Source organism: Sitophilus oryzae, unplaced genomic scaffold, assembly GCF_002938485.1.
Source record: "Sitophilus oryzae breed Bouriz unplaced genomic scaffold, Soryzae_2.0 scaffold_813_pilon_pilon, whole genome shotgun sequence".
In the NCBI taxonomy this organism is placed as follows: domain Eukaryota; kingdom Metazoa; phylum Arthropoda; class Insecta; order Coleoptera; family Curculionidae; genus Sitophilus; species Sitophilus oryzae.
Genome location: NW_022147432.1, coordinates 3,532,182 through 3,553,919, shown reverse-complemented (window position 1 = coordinate 3,553,919; position 21,738 = coordinate 3,532,182). Strand labels below are relative to the sequence as shown.

The 21,738-nt window shown below is 32.4% G+C and overlaps 3 protein-coding genes across 4 annotated transcripts in view; 1 reads left to right on the top strand and 2 right to left on the bottom strand.

Annotated features, from left to right (window-relative positions):
* Window positions 1-18,384, bottom strand: part of LOC115889274 (steroid hormone receptor ERR2) — a 36,334-nt gene extending 17,950 nt beyond the window's left edge. Inside the window, exon 1 of one of the 2 annotated variants that reach the window (XM_030909219.1) lies at window positions 18,212-18,384. Coding sequence is in view for 1 of the 2 variants with exons in the window: in XM_030909218.1 (XP_030765078.1) it covers window positions 14,108-14,131 (24 nt within the window). In the remaining variant the exon portion in view is untranslated. Of the gene's footprint in view, window positions 1-14,107; window positions 14,406-18,211 lie in introns of those variants that run through there. The other variant, XM_030909218.1, reaches the window with a different exon arrangement.
* Window positions 18,385-18,716: 332 nt separating this feature from the next.
* LOC115889336 (retinol dehydrogenase 13-like) lies at window positions 18,717-20,248 on the top strand. The gene is made up of 6 exons (XM_030909314.1): window positions 18,717-19,011; window positions 19,076-19,241; window positions 19,296-19,553; window positions 19,602-19,770; window positions 19,830-20,037; window positions 20,090-20,248. The coding sequence occupies exons 1-6, from the start codon at window positions 18,911-18,913 to the stop codon at window positions 20,187-20,189; spliced, it is 1,002 nt and encodes a 333-aa protein (XP_030765174.1). The 5' UTR covers window positions 18,717-18,910; the 3' UTR covers window positions 20,190-20,248.
* On the bottom strand, window positions 20,231-21,645 carry LOC115889335 (retinol dehydrogenase 13-like). The gene is made up of 6 exons (XM_030909313.1): window positions 21,504-21,645; window positions 21,327-21,445; window positions 21,012-21,272; window positions 20,747-20,956; window positions 20,485-20,695; window positions 20,231-20,434 (listed from the first exon to the last, which is right to left on the bottom strand). The coding sequence occupies exons 1-6, from the start codon at window positions 21,596-21,598 to the stop codon at window positions 20,257-20,259; spliced, it is 1,074 nt and encodes a 357-aa protein (XP_030765173.1). The 5' UTR covers window positions 21,599-21,645; the 3' UTR covers window positions 20,231-20,256.
* Window positions 21,646-21,738: the final 93 nt, after the last annotated feature.

Below are 21,738 nucleotides of genomic sequence, written 5' to 3'. Positions count from 1 at the left end.
CGACAGTTTTCTCTGTTGTGACCGTCGACAACACTCATCAAAATTTTTCTTTGGTCTTCCGCATGTACGAGTAGATGGTTTGTTGACTTGGGTTAATTTGGACACCTGTATGTTAACGAAGATATCATCGGTCTTTATTAACCAATTAGAATTTGTTTTTAGAAAAAAATCTTTGTTGCGCCTGGCTTTTGCCCAATTTTCTGCTATTTTTTTGCACAAATAAAAATTTTCTTTTCCAAATTAGCACAATTCAAATTTTCAGCGTCAGGTAACTGTTCTAATAAATTACCAAATATTTGTTTTGATTTTGTTGAAACAGACCCAGCCTTTGTCAACCATATCTCAAAAATACCCATTCTATCCAATGAACATCGATATGATGTACCTGAAAGGAACGGAATTTTTAAGCCTTATTTTGCAATACCTCAGTTACTTCAGATCTTAATTAAAAAGGGAGTAGCAAAAACTGCACACTAATATTTGTTCTATAATAGGTCAAGGCATGTATCTACTTGACACTATGGAAATTATTTCGGGAAAAGGCGGGAAACATATTTGAAACGCCTAATTTTTCGATAATTTTGTATTACTAATGTCAAAGTAATAATAAAGTAACTAATTCTAACACTCAGAATTAATAAACTTACCTTGTTTTTGGACATTCATAGCTAAAAATGTACAACCAACACCACTTAATAACAAACTGTCAACAAATAATGTAAAGTGACGTCTGCGAAGCGCCAACTTGATTAGGTTGTAACTTTTTATAGCGGAGTTATTTGACACGGTCACGGTTTAGGGTTAATTTTTTAAATGAATACATAGTTTTAGAGTCCTCAATATTTTATTATTATGAATTTGAATTATTGGTTATTTAAATATAATGGTTTTACAAAAAAATTATGTTATTGATTTTGACGAATTTTGTCCATTTGTGGAACCACAGTGCGCTGGTAGGAACAATACTTGATTGAATACTTGAAAATCAAGTGCGCCTTTAACAGTTGCATATTGGCACCCTAACATAAAGGTAAATGGCGCGGCGAGGCCTAATTCTTAAGCCGCGTATAAATATGCCGAGGCAAGTACGAGACAAACCCGAAACGAGTATGAAACGAGGCTATAGCAAATTCTTTCCAAAAGGCGTACTAATATGCCGAGACGAGGACGAGACGAGTCAACCTCAAGCGGAATTCGTCATATCATAGCCTCGAGCCGAGCGATTTAGCCTCGAGCAGAGTCCCTGCCCAGTCGAACGGCGTTGTCTCGCGGCTATCCATTTTCAGTGGAGCCTTTGGCGAACCCACAAAATTCATCATAGGGCTATGCGATACTGAGGCAGTATCGATATTTTGGTATCGGTTGTATTGAATATAAAGTATCGATACTTTAAAATATTGATAAATATAATATTAAAGTATTATTCGATACCATTCAATATTTTAAAAAAATAATTAATAAATTTAAGTATTGTGTTTTTTAATTGGATTAGGATCGAAAAAAATCAACAGAAAAAAAAATTTAAATTTGTCGACGTTTCGCAAAATTTATTTGCATCTTCAGGACACTACAAAGTTAAGAGAGCAAAATACAATCAAAAAATTTTAAAAATCTAACAAACAACTTAAAACACATATCAGTGGAATTCCACACATACACAATTGGTAAAACTACCCTAATGTTAACAATTAAATAAAATATATGTATATGTTATAAATTTAAGATCGCTTGTAAATAAAAATAATAAGGGATAAGGCCAGAATATAATCAGGATATTTTCTTATTCGCATTTAACGAAAAAAATCGACTATGGTGGCACTGTTTTATACAAAAAACTACCAGGATCAGAACTAAATCAGTCATCAAACGATCTCAAATTACTAAAAGCACTTGGAAGAAAATGATAAAACACTTAACCTAGCGTTGGCAACTTTCAAAAAAAAATAGGGGCGAGAGGATAAAAAGAGGCACAGGCGAAACATTTTTGAACGTCGCTCAAATGTCGAGAATTTACCAAAAAGTTATATAAACGGTATGCGATAAATATTTAAAATAAACAAAAATATTTATACTCAAAACTTATTAAAATAAAGCAAACCATTGTCAACAAAACTTTTTTTCAAGACATAAACTAACAGTAAGTAGTAAACATAAAATTACATAAAAGACACAGATTAACAATTCTTTAAAGCATTGAGGCGATAAACGAATATTTTTTAGAATTTGAAGTTGGTATGTAACAAAGTTTTCAATACGTGAGAGAAAAGAGGACAATCAGATCAAAAAGAGGACTGTTTCTGGAATAGAGGACGGTTGGGAACCCTATTTTAACCCCCTGTAGCTACGAATCAAAGCAGAATTGAATTGGTTGATATAAAAAATAAATTTTATTTTTACGTGAGGAACTTCCCCACGAGAGATGGAACATGTTTTTTGAAACACCCTGTATATGTTTGTTTAATTTCAAAATAGGTAAAAAACAAGCTAGATAAATTAAAGGAATTCATGATAAATTTAAATTATATTCGGACTGTTTACATTAAAAAAAACTGGAGAACGCCGACTGAGATACCTGGAGATAACGGCACGGCAGCGGCGGCGGCGGAGCCTTCTGCCAGTGCCGTTTTTTTGAGTCTTTAATTATTTTATTCAATAATATATTTTGTATGTGGTTTGTATATCTATAAAATTTTTAAATAGAGTAACAGCGCTTTCAGATGGAGCGGACCGTACGCGCAGAGCGTCCGCACGGATGTTTTTTCAAGATAGCTCATCCGGACGGAGCATACGCGACCCAGGTGAAATTGTTCATATAAGCTCATGGTACTTGCTCGAAGTCGCGGACGGTCCGTCGCGGACGCTCCGTTCCATCTGAAAGCGCTGTAAGATAAGACCTAATTCGACTTTATTTATTTAAAAAAATAGAAATTTAAGTAATTAAGATTTAAATTATTAATTTAAATCTACATTTAAATGCCAATAACTAACCTGGAACATATATTGTAAATAATATATCTGCATTTCTTCATTTCTAAAGTTGTATATTTTTTCAAGGTATTCAATTCGCCACATTATTATTCTATGGCTTTCCATCATTGCAGCACGCTTATTAATCATTTTTAAAATATTATTATGTATATAATTTTAAATCTAATTCCCAGTTTTTTAAACCTTCGCCGTAATGTGCTTTCTGAACAGAGTTTTTTTTAAGCTCGGAGAGTTTTTTTTTAATTATTTCTATGGCGGGAACTTTATTATTTTCATATTTGCCATAAATTAAGTTTCTTAGTAATCTGGATAGTTCAAATTTCTGGATTTTTCTATATCGGATCGTTCCTTTCTTTGTCGATTCCCTTTATTTATGAGAGTACCGTAAGGAACTTCTGAGAGCATGGCCACCTTTTTCAACACTCTCGATTTGCCTCTCTTATCTTCTATGTATCCTATATGTAAAGAAGCTTGTTTTACATCTTTAATTCCGTTCAGCAGAAATAGCGCATAATTTACGTTTGAGCCGTTAATAACTCGACGAAAAGTTCATTACGTTTATTCATTTTTCATAAAATTTTCATGTTTTTATAAAAGAAATCACTAATAAATCTTTGTATATGAGATTTACCTACTTTGGCTAACTTACCTATACTATTTTAGAGAAGACAAAATTGCATCTTTCTAGTTAGGATGCATTATTAACATTATTACAAATAAAGGAAAGAATATTTATTTTTATATAAAAATGGGATGTGGAATCCGAGCCCCTTGAAACTCGAGGCAATTGTTCCGCGGAGCCGCGGTGTATACGCCACTGGTTAAATAGACGCCCCAATCCTTTTGATGGTTCGCCAAAGGCTCCGGAAAAAACGGAGACAACGCCGTCCGGCTGGGCATAGGCTCGGCTCGAAGCTCAGACCCCGTCCCAATATGACGAGTCAACTTCAAATCCGCTTGAGGTTGACTCGTCTCGGGTGTCTCTCGCACTCGTCTCGACATATTTATACGCAGCTTTAAACATAAACATTTTACAGAGGTTTAAATAGTGCTTGGGGTCCGCTGGACCCCACCACACCAGTTGAGGGCTATAGATAATTTTGGAAATTTAAGAGATTAAACAGACATCACCTAGAACCCATCTACGTTTACTTATTTCGCTGAACCAGCTGCATTTTGCATAGAAATTGCGCGGATACGAACCTGGTCGAGGCCGCGTTAGTAAAAATAAAATACCTATGTCGGTCTCGCTCCCCCCTCCTCTGCCCGTCTCTACAGCTCCATCGACGCCTGCTGTTCGTCCCCCCCTTTGCCCCCCACCGACCCGCGCCGATGAGTGACCTTGACCATGAATACGAAGCGACGCCCACGAATGTGCGAGCGCAAAAGTAAATTTCGACAAAAATCGACGATTCGCAGAGTTCGTGATACAAACTGAAATTTAAGCGCATATACTCAATACAATAATCGATATACTTATGATAACTTTTATGATAATATCAACTCCAATCATGCATCAGAGACGGCTGTTACATTAGATTAGTCATTAAAGCGTACAAATATTTGTTCGTACTAATTCGTCAAGAAATGCAATCCGGATTTCCTAAAGTCGTTTCATAAATTTGGCTAGACGGTACGTGTTCCTACATTTCTCGTAAAAAATACATTAGTAATGGTCTGAAGTCTGAAACTCTAAAGTCGGGTTAACACGGTCAAAGTGTACTTCTATCAAATTCACTTCGACGCAGTTTACATCGTATCAACTGATTTAAAATCGGTTGATACCATTCAAATGGCGTTCAAGTGAGACGCATGCAGTATCAAAGTGAATTTGATCAAAGTACACTTCGATCAAGCACACTTGGATGAACATGTACATGAATGCTGCACGTTTCACTTATACGCTGCTTCTATCGTATTAACAGTTATCTAAACTCGAGTTGGAAGGCTTCGTAAAGTTTAAGTGAGTTGGCAGCCAGCATACTTGGATGTTACAAAGCCTTCCAACTTGACTTGGACAAAACAGTTAATAGGACACAAGCAGGGTAAAAGTGCGAGACGTGGGCGGTATTATTATAAGTACAGTTATATAAGGCAGCATATAAGTGTACTTGGTCCAAGTTTTCACACCTGGATGATGCTACATAAGTATACCTACATGAATGACATGAATGCTGTGCACGTTTCACTTGTCCGCCACAGTTGAAAGAAGTAGCAAATGTTTTATCAAAGTCGATTTGGAAGGCTTCGTAACATCCAAGTAAATTGGCAGCCAGCCTACTTGGATGTTACAAAGCCTTCCAACTTGACTTGGACAAAACAGTTAATAGGATACAAGCAGGGTAAAAGTGCGAGACGTGGGCGGTATTATTATAATTACAGTTATATAAGGCAGCATATAGTACTTGGTCCAAGTACACCTGGATGATGCTACATAAGTATACCTACATGAATGACATGAATGCTGTGCACGTTTCACTTCTCCGCCACAGTTGATAGAAGTATCAAATGTTTTATCAAAGTCGATTTGGAAGGCTTCGTAACATCCAAGTAAATTGGCAGCCAGCCTACTTGGATGTTACAAAGTCTTCCAACTTGACTTGGACAAAACAGTTAATAGAATACAAGCAGGGTAAAAGTGCGAGACGTGCGCAGTATTATTACAAGTCCAGTTATATATGGCAGCATACAAGTGTACTAGGTCCAAGTACGCCTGGATATTGCTATATAAGTATACCTACATGAATGCTGTGCGCGTCTCACTTGTTCGTGGCTTTTATCAATTGTTTTATCCAAGTCGATTTGGAAGGCTTCGTAGCATCCAAGTAAGTTGGTAGCCAGCTTACTTGGATGTTACAAAAACTTGACTTGGACAAAACAGTTAATAGCATACAAGCAGAATACAGTGAGACGCACGCATTATTATTATAAGTAGTTATGTGGCAGCATCCAAGTGTACTTAGTTTAGGTACACTTGGATCGTGTCAACCTGCCTTGAAACAACTGAAACTATACTTGTCGTATAGTATGTAAAAATTTATATTCTTTCAAGATAAATCGTTGATCTGAAATGTTAATAGTTTTAAATTATATAAAAGGAAGTCTCCAGTAGAGACAAATGTACTTCCGGAGATATTGTCTAATCTAAGAAAATAATACGTGCTTTTCTAGGTATTTGCTATTAAAAATATGTATAGATGTAAAAATTTAGAACGTAGAATGAGTCGGAGGGGGGTTAATCACCGCAACCCTACATATCTATTGTGTCCTATTAAAATGATATTAGTAAGAGTCTAAAATAATTGAATTTTACAAGAAAATATCAAAAACAAAAAATTTTAAAAATGTACTTTTAGAATAGCTGCTCGTATAGCACCGAAACAACATTTCGAAAACTTTTTTCGCACTCCGAAATTTCTAAAAATCTTTTAAAAAAATTGGCTTGCTGGTACAATTTCATATACCTATTTACCGTTAAAAAAAGATAAATAAAGGTCTGAAATGATATGAAAGAGCCTTCTTACGTAAAAAAAGGCGAAATGTATATTTTGTCACTGAGTAGTTTAATACAGGTACGGGCGAAAAGTTATTGCTTTTCAAAACGATTCAAAAATATGTAGGTGGTGCCCCCTACAAGTAATAGTTATATTAACATCAAAATCAAATTTCCCATGTAAAAAACACCCATTTTTATCCAACTATCGGAATTAGTTCAGAAGTTTTGAAAAAAGCGAATTAAAAATGAATCTTCTACGCCCTGTATCTCCTAAACGAAACATATTAGGACATAAACAAATACGATTTTTTTACTGTATAACATTTTATCTACTTTTCCGATAAGTAGATATACCACTCAGACAAAATATTGAAAACTATGAGTGAAGTCCGCATTTCCAAAAATGTTTTCAAAAATTTAGCTACAACCAACTGCTACAATTTGATGTATTTACCGTTTAAAACAATAACGATCTAAAACAAATGAAACTATATACAGGGTGGTTCAAAAAACATGTGCCATCTCTCGTGAGGAGATTCCTTACATAAAATTAAGATTTATTTTTCATATCAACATAGGTCCGATTCTGCTTTATTACGTATCGTAGCCACAGGAGGTTAAAGTATTCATTTTTTTTTCGATTTATTATAATTTCCTTCCAAGTACTTTTAGCGCTTCGAATGAAATTTTGGGGATGAAAGTTAATATAAATGCGACATATTTTAAAGTTAAAAAAGTGTCGACTATTCACCAGTGATCCAGGGGTTATCACTGAACTATTTTTCTAAAAAAACATGTACGCCACTGACTTCTCTTGTTAGCGAAGTAGTGTAAGCAGTTTAATGCCGATTAAAAGTTGTCTCTTGATATTTTGTCGATTTCGGCCTCCTTGATGAGATAAACGCAATTTTATTAATTTGCCTTGATCCAAGTCTAATAGCAACCTTCTAATTCAACCGTCGACACTTTTTTAGCCTTAAAATATGTAGCACGTGTAGTAACTTTTACCCTCAAAATTTCATTCGAATCACCTTTAACACCCTGTAGCTACGAAACAAAGCAGAATCGGTCCTATGTTGATACGAAAAATAAATTTTATTTTTACGGGAGAAATCCCCCCACGAGAGATGGCACACGTTTTTTGAAACACCATGTATGCCTACTTGAAGCAAAGCTTGAAGTAGGTAATTTTTTTTATTCTTTTCGTGTATGTTTTCCATTGATCTGAAATGGTTTTGAAAGACTCGCCCACCGAGGGTTCTCTACAAATTTGTAGGTTTATTATTGATATTTTGAGAAAAATACATTCTTTTCCAATAACTATTGTCACCATTTCCATAGCATTGAACTAAATAAATTTTGTGCTTCTTTAAGATTTTAAAATGGCAAAATATAATATGACGTTAATTAATTAAAATTCTATCAATAACAATCTATATGCAATGTATCAACCTATATCAAAGAACGAAAACGAAATTATATTACCATAGAAACACGTTTTGCTTTTTAGCATAAACAGCTGTATCTATTTTTTTTCGTTAACTTAGATGATTTTCAAGGGACTGTAAATTTGAGTATACGGTTTTAATTTCAACTCAGTACCTCCACGCGTTTGATCCAGACAACAAAATGATTCTATAAAGGGTTCCGTCTTTTCCTTTTGAGGTACGGAACCCTAAAAATATGAGCACATAATATGTACCTGTCCAGTAGGGTACCAATAGGACCAGGCTTGAGTTAGATTACGCTGAACCTAGACGATCTGCTTTAACTTACTAGTCATACTTAATTAAAATATAATATAAAAAGGGGTATTTTTATAAACAACCTGATTACCAAATACCGTATGATCGAAAAAAAACGGCGTCCAGTTGGCTGGGAAATGAACATCAATGACATTTCCCATATAAATTTACATATAAAATGACAACGATCTTCATTCCATAGCCATCGCTGACGCCGTTTTTTCTCGATCATACGGTATAATAAAGTATTTTACGTAATAAAATAAAAAATAAACTCATGTTTGCGTGATATTTCAGAGCCTATTTTTAAAAGAGTGGTGTTATCAAATTTTATATTTTGTAGGCTCATGCGTAAGAAAAAAATACGTTTTACGGCATTGAATGAAAATAAAAATGATAAGGAAATGATAAAAGTTTGCCGTGACCTTCTGGTAGCTATTTCATTATTTTATTTCATGTAAATGATAATTTTTTACAAAATCAAAAAAATTATTCTTTATTTACGGGTTTTTTGCTGTTTAAATAATGGAAATTATTATCATCCATGAATTATTTTTACCCCTTATAAAATAATTTTAAATATAGTCAATATAGAATTTTTGACTAAACTTGTATATGCGAAAAACAAACAGGTTAAAAAACTTACCCAAACGTTGTTCCTCTGGTCTGATAAAACCGAACATAATAAAAAATACTAACCTACACCAATACAAAAATGAAATTATCTACGAAATACCACCGCGAACGCAAGCAGTTAGCGTACAGGTCCGTACTAGACGCGAATATATTTATATATTTTTATAAAAAAGGCCTATTTTTTGTAACACGCAGAACGTATTCCTTGTTAATAATATATTATCCTTACGAACACTAAAGTTAAACTGTAGTGGCTAGAAAAAGTAACGTACCTACCTAGATAAGGTATTTGCAATGCTGTCTACCTGTTTTTCTCTATGTGCCATAAAATCTCTTTAAACTTCTAGGATGGTTCTTTACACCCTTATCCCTTTATAGCCTTAGGTCAAAAATTTTTCTATGAAAAGAAAGAACTGTTTGCTATGTGAACTTTTGTACTATTAAATATTATATTCGTGTCGACTAGCTAGTTAGCTATAACTTATAACGGTACATACATATAACTTAGATTTTGAACTATTATGGTTCATATATAAAATCGCCAATTAATTTTAACACTCCACTTTTTCATATACGTGGTTATATTATTCGAGGAACTGGGGGTTTCTCAAAAGTGGCCCACCCCTATAATTTTTTAAGTTATTTCAATAAAAAAACGAGATTTCGTATGTTAATATAATATGATATAAATTAGAATTGATTGATATATTCAACTGTTTTCGGTCACTTTCTGTTTCATCGGAAATTACTACAACTTTTGATTTTTAAACGGAACCCTCGGCATTTTTTACTTTATTCTATAGAAAATGACACTCTGAATAGAATGACATATCATATGTCAACTTTTGACATTTTCGCTTTAAAAAATGTATTTTAAATTTCAATCTTAATTGTGTTAAAAACACTAATTTTTAATCAAAGAACCTTGGAAAAATAGATTTGATCGTCTAATGTTTTTAGTGTCTTGTTTTGGTCGATTAAAAGATGGCCAAATCGTATTTTAATCACATATCAATTTTTTCAAATAGAACGATGGCGGCTCATTAGCATATTTGGAAAAAGCTTTTATTTAAATGATTTGGTACCACACACTTGGTATTTCGAGTCAAATTGTCGTTATGAACCGCATGTTGCAATTTCAAATAAACCATATTCGAAGTGTCATATTCAGATTGTCATTTTCTATCGAATAAAATAAAAAGTGTTATTTAAACACTCTCGGTATACAAAACTGACTACAGGACATGATGTATAAAAAACTGACTACATAAAAAAATCAGTCAAAATGTCCGGTGAAACAGGAAGTGACTACAATTTTTTATACTAACGTACCAAATCTCGTTTTTTTATCTAAAAAATTAAATAAGTTAGCCACATTTGAGAAACACCCGGTATGTTACCAAGATATGCTACGTCCAGCATAGTCTTTCTGTACAATTCAAGTCTGGCCCCAGTTGTCCAAATACATATAATGTGCTCCACCTATTCACTGCTAAATTTGCTCTATATAGTAAATTATTAATTAAATTTGGAATAATTTAGGAAGAATCCAAAAACGAATGCTACACTAAACGCTATTTTGCACTGTACAACAATAAGTATATAATAAATACACAAATAAGAGTACAGATATATAAAATATTCTTTAAAAATACCTAATCTGTTGCATGAAATGGGCTTTATAAAAATACAAAATTCATAACAAGTTTATAGAAATAAACTACTTAAAAATAGTGATGAGTGATATATCACGCACTGTGATTTAATCACACTGATATCACGTTATCAGTTGTCAAGATAGCTTGCATTAGCTAAAGCTATGGAATAGACTGAAAGTCGTGATCACGTGACGCTTTTAAATCACTGCTGTATCAGTTGTCAAGCTAGCCTGCATTACCTACACCCATGGAACGAACAGATTGAAGATCACGTCAGCTATTAAATCACAGATATTAAAAATCACGGTGTCACTTGTTAAGATAGCCTGCATTACCTGTGGCCAAGGAACAGATTGAAAGTCGTGATCACGTGACGCTTTTAAATCACTGCTATTAAAAATCACGGTATCAGTTGTCAAGCTAGCCTGCATTACCTACAACCATGGAACGAACATATTGAATAAGATCACGTCAGCTATTAAATCACAGATATTAAAAATCACGGTGTCACTTGTCAAGATAGCCTGCATTACCTGTGGCCAAGGAACAGATTGAAAGTCGTGATCACGTGACGCTTTTAAATCACTGCTATTAAAAATCACAGTATCAGTTGTCAAGCTAGCCTGCATTACCTACACCCATGGAATGAACAGAGTGAAGATCACATCAGCTATTAAAAATCACGGTGTCACTTGTCAAGATAGCCTGCATTACCTGTAGCCAAGGAACAGATTGAAAGTCGTGATCACGTGACGCTTTTAAATCACTGCTATTAAAAATCACAGTATCAGTTGTCAAACTAGCCTGCATTACCTGTGGCCAAGGAACAGATTGAAAGTCGTGATCACGTGACGCTTTTAAATCACTGCTATTAAAAATCACGGTATCAGTTGTCAAGCTAGCCTGCATTACCTACAACCATGGAACGAACAGATTGAATAAGATCACGTCAGCTATTAAATCACAGATATTAAAAATCACGGTGTCACTTGTCAAGATAGCCTGCATTACCTGTAGCCAAGGAACAGATTGAAAGTCGTGATCACGTGACGCTTTTAAATCACTGCTATTAAAAATCACGGAATCAGTTGTCAAGCTAGCCTGCATTACCTACAACCATGGAACAAACAGATTGAAGAACACATCAGCTATTAAATCACAGATATTAAAAATCACGGTGTCACTTGTCAAGATAGCCTGCATTACCTGTAGCCAAGGAACAGATTGAAAGTCGTGATCACGTGACGCTTTTAAATCACTGCTATTAAAAATCACGGTATCAGTTGTCAAGCTGGCCTGCATTACCTACACCCATGGAACGAACAGATTGAAGATCACGTCAGAAATCACGGTGTCACTTGTCAAGATAGCCTGCATTACCTGTAGCCAAGGAACAGATTGAAAGTCGTGATCACGTGACGCTTTTAAATCACTACTATTAAAAATCACGGTATCAGTTGTCAAGCTAGCCTGCATTACCTACACCCATGGAACGGAGAGATTGAAGATCACGTCAGCTATTAAATCACAGATATTAAAAATCACGGTGTCACTTGTCAAGATAGCCTGCATTACCTGTAGCCCAGGAACAGATTGAAAGTCGTAATCAAGTCACGCTTTTAAATTTCTGATATTAAAAATAACGGTAGCAGTTGTCAAGATAGCCTGCATTACCTGCCAAGGAATAGATTGAAAGTCGTGATCACGGCACATTTTTAATTACCGATATTAATAAATTACGGTATCAATTACCAGTGTGATTTAACAACCACGCTACCGCTCATCTCTACTTGAAAATAGATTAGTGTTCGTTTTAACAGGGTTTATGGGTACCGTTATACCAAACTTTACAGAATATTCTGTACACTTTAGATACACTGCAGTACGTGCTTGTACGTACATCAAACCAAAGCTTATAGAATATATTACATACCGGGTGCGTCTGAAAAGTGGCTCACCCTTATAACTTTTTTATTTTTTCAGATATAAAATCGAGATTTGGTATGTTAGTATATGACATAAATTAGGATTAATTGACGTATTCAATTGTTTCCGGTCACTTCCTGTTTCACCGGAAATGACAACAACTTTTGATTTTCACTCTCGGTATTTTGTTACTTTGTTCGATAGAAAATGACACTCTGATTAGAATGACATATCATATGTCAACTTTTGACATTTTCAAATATGGTTTATTTGAAGCTGAGACATGTGATTCATAATGACAATTTGACTTTAAATATCAAACGTGTGGTACCAAATTATTAGTAAAAAATGCCTTTTCCAAATATGCTAATGATCCACTCTCGTTCCATTTGAAAAAATTGAGATATGATTAAAAATACCATTTCGGCATCTTTTAACCGGCCAGGACAAGACACTAAAAACATTAGACGATCAAATCTATTTTACCAAGACTCCTTGATTAAAAATTAGTGTTTTTAATACAGCCATGGCACTCTACATTAATATTTAAAATACAATTTTGTTTTAAGCGAAAATGTCAAAAGTTGAAATATGATGTCATTATATTCAGAATATCATTTTCTATCGAATAAAGTAAAAAAATACCGAGGGTGCCATTTAAAAATCAAAATTTGTAGTCATTTCGGGTGTAACAGGAAGTGGCCGAAAATAATTGAATACATCAATCAATCCTAATTTATGTCATATACTAACATACCGAATCTCGTTGTTTTATCTGAAAAATAAAAAAAGTTATAGGGGTGAGCCACTGAGACGCACCCGGTATATCTCTAGTCTGTAGACTTTTACAGCATTCGATAAGATCGGAAAAATGTTATTTACGATAAATTTAGTAAACATTTATACTACAATTCTAGATATGATTATGTGATGACGTTACTGATAGGTCATAATAAACTATAAATTGTCAATAATATGCATTATGTTGAGTAAATATAACATAATGTGCAGTAAATAATCAGTTTGCTGAAAAAAATCATAAAGTTAAGAGTTAAAAATGATAATAATAAAACAGAAAAGTGAAATTTATTAAATAACATTATTTAAGCGTTTTATTAATAAAAATAATTTCGGTTTTTAGAATTAAAATGTACTTATATCATGATTGGCCCCCAAACTTAAGTGAAAAAATTAATATAAAATTAATTACCCCACATCTTCAACTAATTCTCAATAATTGTTGTTAGGTATGTTAGTTTTAATCATGTTTTAATGCCAAACGACAAAAAAAAGATACAAATCATATAATTTCGAAAAAACGAAAATTATTCAATATATCGATTTTTCGCATAAAAAGTGCATAATAAAACAAAGCTGAAGGAATAATGGCTATGATAAAGAAAAAAAATATCATATTTAGTTTTGGCGCACCCAATGTTTATACCAAGTAAGCTGGTGTTCGATTACGGCATTAATGTATTTTTAAAAATACATCTTTCCTTTTGAAAAACTATAATTTTGGTGTAAAAATATATTTAAAAAAAAATAAAATGTGCGCTTATTACCCACATTTTATAAAAAAGATTTGAAATTAAATTTCACATAGAAAACCTCCAGGTAACCCTGGATTTAAAAATAAACTAAAAACAACTACATACCATATCTCTCATCCAACAATCCATCTTATCCAGGAATAATAATTTTACCCACAAGAGTGCACTAAGATTTAACTAGAAATTTGCACCACAACAAACTTGAATATCATTTGGCAGAGATCGATGCAAAGGAAACAACAGAAAAATGATTGAACTTATAAAAAAAAACATAAAATCCTCACGAAATCATATCCAAATACACTGAGTGCGGCGTGCCCTCGACACTGAAATTCGCGATCGCTAAATGTTTAAACAAAAGAAGCGTCCGTCGCCGTCCTGATTCGAAACGAACTGATTCGCATAGACTCAGCGACTGACAGAAACAAAATAAGCCACGTGGTCGGACAGCAGGAAACATGTTCATTTTTTTCTCTCAAAGTTTGTTTCGTTGATGCAGTTTGGTGTATGTGCATATTTTCATAGAGACAGTGGCGTAACCATGGCATTGGCCTATGTGCCATATGCAGGAGCACAATTTGAAAAATAAAGTTGATGAAAAATAAAGTTGATGAAAAATACTATTACGATCAGGAAAATGAGGTGCTTTCTGAGTATTTAATACAAATCCACCTTGTGGATCAAAAAGCTTAAAGGCTAAAGTCTCGTTTACTTGAAATTAGTTATGTAAGAAATATTTGGCAAAATAAAAACACTAAATCACCACAATACACCAAAACACTTTTACTTTTACACTGGACGCGCGTTTCGCTAACCATGTTAGCATCATCAGCAGATGATTATAAACTCATAGTTTATAGTATATAGTGGTGATTTAGTGTTTTTATTTTGCTGTGTAACACCAAAGGTTCCAAACCTCAACTGTAAGAAATATTTGTTTATTTAGTATTTGGAAGCCTTTTCGAATAGTATGTCATAAAACTTTTTCTGCGAAAATGCATCTTTTGCGAGTTTTTCAACGATAAAATAGCTGAAATCAGGGCTATTTTCGTTTACTTGAAATCAGTTATGTAAGAAATATTTGTTTATTTAATATTTGGAAGCCTTTTCGAATAGTATGTCATAAAACTTTTTCTGCGAAAATGCATCTTTTGCGAGTTTTTCAACGTTAAAATAGCTGAAATCAGGGCTATTTTCGTTTAGAAATATATATAAATTCATTCTAGAAATGTTTCTAAACATAAGAAGAAAATCAATGAATATCTAAAAAACAAATATAAATTAGTAAAACCCAACCAACCCCACCAAATAACTAACTAACCAATGAATTAACAGCCTCCAAATAACCACGCTGACCAAAGCTTAATAGTTGCCTTGCTGTGGCTAGACACTTCTGTTTTAGCTTACAGCGTGTTTTGGTTAGGTTTGTTGGTTCATTTTTGTTTATTTTCGATTTTTTCTCGGTACGGTAATATTGATGTCCAAATTAGAGTATATCTACTAGGTTAAGTTCATACCTACACAAGAAATGTGTATGTAAAATAGGAACACGTTTTCATGTAACTGATTTCAGTTATTCTAAAGTCGGAAAAAAGAGAATAATGCATTTCCGCAGAGAAATTTTTATGATTTTATGTTTAGAGAGGCTTCTATATACTGGACGTTTTGTTATTTTTTTATAAGCGATTTCCAGTAAAAAAAATTGGCGCCGGGAGGCAGGTATAGCAGCCCATACTTGATATTTCTTTTTATCTCAAAAACTGCGACTTTGACTGATTTTGATGTTATTACAAATTTTATTGCAAATATTATTATTCCTAATCTTAAATTGAAAACCGCGTTTCGCTATATATATCGGAAAATGTGATAGTAACAACAGGAAAAAATACGACTTATTATTAGTGTTATTAATCAAAATTAATAATAACCATCACACAAAACATCCCCCTTTAGAATTTTGACTTTATGTCATGAAATGAAAGTAAAAGAAGCGCCCCTTGAGTTTGTTCGCGCACTAAATTCATGAAATATCGAATTTTTTCGAAACATTTTTTTAATTGTAACAAAATAGGTATATTAAAATTACAAACAATTACTCATGTTATTATAAATTATGTATTTTACATACATAAAAACTGAAAAACAAACGTATAAAACAATTTGAATCTTTTCGGGGATTTGGAAAACGAAAAGATCTGCCATTTTTGTTGTCGCAATTAGAAACGCTACAGTTCTCCTTCGCAGGTTTGCGGTCTCGGTCGAAAAAAGCCATTGCAGTTAAATATGAACTATTAAATGAATATTTGTTATTTTTTTAATGACTAGCAGCGCCTCTAGTGTTTGTTCGCACGTTATAGGTTTTACTTCCAGTCATTGCCAATATGCCAATACAGAAAATCTTCTAAAGGAGGATGTTTAGTGATATCCATCTATCAAAGAATGAAATCGAAATTATATTACCATATTTTTTATGAAGAATGTATTTTTCTCAAAATGTCAATAATAAAAAAGCTTTTCCTCTTGTAAAGACAATCCGGGGACATACTGTAGTATAAGTATATGATCTTTAGAATCTTTGTGGGTAAGAAGAAAGAATCTACGTACGCCTATGTATATGTATTATTAAATTTGAAACTGTCATAGTTTTATTAGGAATAGTGAGGAATAGTTACCGCTACAATTGACTTACTATAGAGATAATTTACATTAAACACTGCATGTAAAACCCCTCATAATATCATAAATATTATTATTAAAAATTATAGAAAAATTATTGGTTCATAATATGAAAACTGTTTTCATTCAATTTTCAACCAATATTTTCAATAAGATATTTTTTGAAAATAAATTTCACGTTTCTTCAACAGCCATCTTCTAAAAAAAAAATATTGTGATAAGGAGGCCAAGGGGTCATGGTTTATCTAAAAATTCTTGTTATTAATATTTCGTATTCTGCAATATAAAGTGAAGCGTATGATTTAATTACATAACTGATTTTATGACGTATATTTTTATTAACAAAGCAAGTGTTATTATCCAGAAAATGGTGTTACATTTCTAGATTATAAATATATCTAGGTAACTAACTTTGTTCATCTTAATGTATCAAAAAACATTCGAATGCCATTTTGGGCAAAAATCCACATTTAAATGCCTAGAGGTTTGTTTTTTAATGCAAAACTTTCTATATGTGTCAACTACTTGGTACTACCACAGGTACTACTTAGTACTTGCACTTGAAAGATAAAAAAGAAGCGCAAAAAACTTTGCAATAAAAATCATATCTAACAGAATTAAAAAATCTATATTGTATTTCCAAATTTCAAACATAAGATGTTTGGATAATTTTATTTCTGTTTTTATATATAGATAAAAAAATATCAAGGCCATAATCGAAATTACACTAATCCAAATTAATTTTTCATGCATGTTTATAGTGTCCCAAGTTTGGTTTACCCCTTATCTCAATAAGCCACGATAAAAAACAAAATGTGGTAGGAGAAAAAAATCATTTACAAGTTGTATAATTTACAAAATCCTGATATGTTTATACATACATATGCCAATAAATAATATAATCTATTATTCATGGCCTATACCAACTTAGTCGTCTACCTTGAAGATTAAAAGGTAGGTGAGGTTCAATGTCAAGGCCACACGATATTGTAAAATGTATTTATTTTAGAAAATCATGTTTCTGGATTAACCTTGAATTTAAAAATTAAACAAATCGATCTTCGTAATGTTGGCATAGTCAAGCATTAGATATACACATATACACAATAAGCTTAAAGTATTTTTATAAACTTAAATAATGAGTTAAAAATCATCTAAAAATCTCTAAATTATAAACTTATACTCTCTGCTTTACAAATTACAAATATCTTCATTTCACCCACTGGAAAATTTTAAAAAAGAAACTACATACATACATGATATTTTCATTTTAATTTATTTATTTTAGAGAGATACCTACGATCAGATTATTGCAACAACAATAAAATAGAACACTTTCACCAAAAATATTCTTAAATTTTTAAAACTGTATGGCTTATATAAAATTTAACATATGTAATTTCAATATTAAAACCAAGTGCATAAAAACAAAAACATTACATAATTTTCCAAAACTATAAAACTGTGAGGTAGTTTTAAAGGAGGATAGTTAAATAGAAAAACATTTTAATTCCAGACTATTTTGGTACTTACCAAGTTACACACGATGAAATTTAAACGGTGAAATTGTTTTCATGATGGGCACTTTGAAATATTACCTTTTAAAGAAACTTGACACGATAGTAAACAAACATTATTTTCCAAGGAAAATGACAAAAATCGAAGAAAAACTAGCTTCGCATGCGTTAGAAAGTTCACAAATTTGACATTTTAATGACATTGACAAATATGTCAAATATTATTCACTCTTCTTCTTTTAAAAAAGGCAAGTCAAAGATTGCGTCTTCTTCTTTTAAAAAAGTCAAGTCGATGTTGAATTAGCGTCTTCTCTTTACTGCTAGGGCTAATCTAGACGGAGCTTAACAGCTTATCTGTTTACGCGGAGGAACCCGTTGAACGTTGAACTCAGGTTGAACTTGATTCTCGATCACTTCTCTCATCTTAAAATGATCGCATCTCTGTGCAAGCCCTATAACCATACCTATAACTACATATACTGTATAATGTGTACTGTATAAAGTGTACATACTGTATAATGTGTACCACGCAAAGTTATGGCAATGATGTCAAGAATAGGTATTTGCTATCTGAATTTGGCTGCTACACGGGACACCGGGGTACCAAAACCAAATATTTTTCATAGTGAAGGAGAGTCTTAACATAACCCTAGAAAATTGTGAGGTTATATTTCTAAACAAAAAAATTTAAAAAAGTATTAATCATATTATTAATATGTTAAGTGGATATCTTAAAAAACTCGCAAAAAGGATTCCTACGCCTATTCTCGTAGGATCTGGTGCATTAACAGTCTACGGTTTTGCATGTCTCTGCAAGTAGGTAAACTGATATTTATTTGTTAGTCAACATATTTTATTATCATTTTTTTTTATTAACCAGGGAAATAATAAGCGGTAAATTATATTTTGGCAACAAAAATGCCGAAGGAAAGGTTATAATAGTTACTGGAGCGAATACAGGAATAGGGAAAGAAACAGCATGGGAATTAGCAAGTAGAGGAGCAAAAGTATTTATGGCATGTCGAGATATGAATAAATGTGAAAAAGTAACTTAAAAATTACATTCATTGAGGACCAAACTTATTTATTAACCCTTTTAGGCTAGGGAAGAAATAGTAATGAAAACAAAGAATAAATATGTTTATTGTCGATCATGTGATCTTGCCTCTCTAGAATCTATTAGAGAATTTGTAAAAACATTTAAAAATGAACAAGATCGTTTAGATGTATTAATTAACAATGCTGGAGTGATGAGAACACCTAAGGGCACTAAAACGAAGGATGGCTTTGAAATGCAAATAGGAGTAAATCATTTAGGACATTTTCTTTTGACTAATTTACTTCTTGATCGTTTAAGAGTAAATATGCTAGTTAGTTGGTGACACTTTTATATTTGATTATTTCAGAATTCAGCACCTAGTAGAATAATAAATGTATCAAGTGTAGCTCATAAAAGAGGTAAAATCAATAAAGAAGATTTTAATAGTGATCAGGAGTATGATCCAGGCACTGCTTATGCCCAAAGTAAACTGGCTAATGTATTATTTACTAATGAATTAGCAGAGAGATTAAAAGGTATTTTCATGTTTAAATAAATAAATACCTATTTTTTCAACATTTGGTAATAATTCTAGACACTGGTGTAACTGTAAATGCTGTTCATCCAGGTATAGTAGATACAGCCATTATAAGACACATGGGATTTTATAATAGTTGGTTTGCTACAATATTAATCAAACCTTTTGCGTGGCCCTTTGTGAAAACGCCTAAATATGGGGCACAAACAATAATTTATTTAGCCGTAGATCCTAAAGTTGAAAAAGTAACTGGGAAGTATTTTTGGTAAGGCTTTTATGTAATAAGCTTTTTTTCTATTTTTATTTGAATTTTTTAGTGATTATGAGGAAGCAGAAGTGGGAGAATCAGCAAAAGATCAAGATTTAGCCAAATGGTTATGGAAAGTAAGTGAAAAATGGACTAGATTAACACACTGATATTTTCTTTATAAGCTGTGTATATATTTTTGATATTTAATAGATTCTGTTTCAATATTTTGGGAGTTTAGAAATCATTATCACCATCACCTAAGTCATGATTGTTGTTAGATTTCTCAGGGCATATCAGTGAGTCAATTAACTTCTTGCCATTGATGTTTACTATAGAGCAAGACCTACTGTATAATGCCTGGGCTAATTTAACGTCTTTGACATTTTCTGCGGGGTTTTTAATTTCACAATCACTAAAATTTGTGAAGATATAATAGAAAAATCTTAAAGAACAATACTGTACCTAAAATAACATCCTGTTATATCAGATAGGCTAGGTTCGACAGCAAGATAGACAATATTTTGACTTCCTTGTTTGGGTGTTTTCAAAAATAGCCATATCCAAGGCCATAAATATATTTTAGACCATTTGTTTCCATTTAGAAATATATTTCTTAAATGTCCTGTTCCTCTTACCAGGCCGGGACAGACAGAATTACAGGTTATTTTTGTTTCTTAAAGAAATAAATAAAAAGTATATTTGAGTTTTTTTGTATTGGACTTACTGCTTAGCAATGAGGCTAAATATCTAGTAAAGATAGTCAGAGCTAATTTGCTTTGCGCAAATGCGTCTTTTTCGTTAAAATTCTTTTCCATATTCAAATTATCCAGTTTTAATTTCCCTGTAAAGTGTGCTACAGCAGAAACATTAATGATTCTTCCATTAGTGGATTTGTTTAAAAGAGGCAGTAGAAGATGGGTTAGTAAAAATGGACCTAAGACGTAAAATAATAATTGCTTCAAGCAGGATGGTTATATTCTTTTATCTACCTAAATAATTGGTAACAAGAGTTAATTCATTTCCTTCAGCTGTCTTTTGAAACGGTTGAAATATAACTGCAGCATTATTGATTAAAACATCGATTTTTTCGTACTCTTCTATAATGCGTTTCGCAAAGCTTTGTATACTAAAAAAATCAGATATGTCAAGTTGTATTACAGATATTTTAAATTTTTCATTTTTCTTCTTGATTCCCTCGAATATTTTATTAGCTTTATCGATATTTCTTACAGCAAGAATAACATGTCCACCTTAAAAAAATAATTTTTAATAATACTTTATCTTTAAAAAAATGCTTTTATTACCTCGAGATATAAGATCTTTTGCTGTTTCTAATCCTATACCGCTAGTACTGCCTGTAATAATAATTATTTTATCATCAATTCTATTTCTGCTAACGCAATCAACACCACCAACGTAGAACCTGTAAAATAACGCAAAAAACTGTAATTTATTAATTATTTTCTTATTTTAATGTCAACCTTATTGCATAAATAATACTGATGCATATAGAGAGAATATATGGCCACCAACTATTAATAAAAGTTTCAAAATCATCAGTAAAAATATCGTACATATTTCAAATAAGTGTCAAAATAGAAGAAAATTAGCAAGTATAGGTAGGTATACCTGCTTTCAAAATTTTCATTTTTGAAATCTCTTCAACTGCTTCCTGAATATTTAATGCTACATGGCACGATAAATTAATAATTTAAA

Bases quoted from the DNA above. Each gene is read 5' to 3' on its own strand.
- LOC115889336 (XM_030909314.1), top strand. From the start codon at position 18,911: ATGTTAAGTGGATATCTTAAAAAACTCGCAAAAAGGATTCCTACGCCT. The intron at 19,242-19,295 runs GTAACTTAAAAA...TAACCCTTTTAG, and splicing joins ATATGAATAAATGTGAAAAA to GCTAGGGAAGAAATAGTAAT. The intron at 19,771-19,829 runs GTATTTTCATGT...TAATAATTCTAG, and splicing joins ATTAGCAGAGAGATTAAAAG to ACACTGGTGTAACTGTAAAT.
- LOC115889335 (XM_030909313.1), bottom strand. From the start codon at position 21,598: ATGTACGATATTTTTACTGATGATTTTGAAACTTTTATTAATAGTTGG. The intron at 20,696-20,746 runs GTAAGTCCAATA...TATTTCTTTAAG, and splicing joins TTTAGCCTCATTGCTAAGCA to AAACAAAAATAACCTGTAAT. The intron at 20,435-20,484 runs GTACAGTATTGT...CACAAATTTTAG, and splicing joins ATAACAGGATGTTATTTTAG to TGATTGTGAAATTAAAAACC.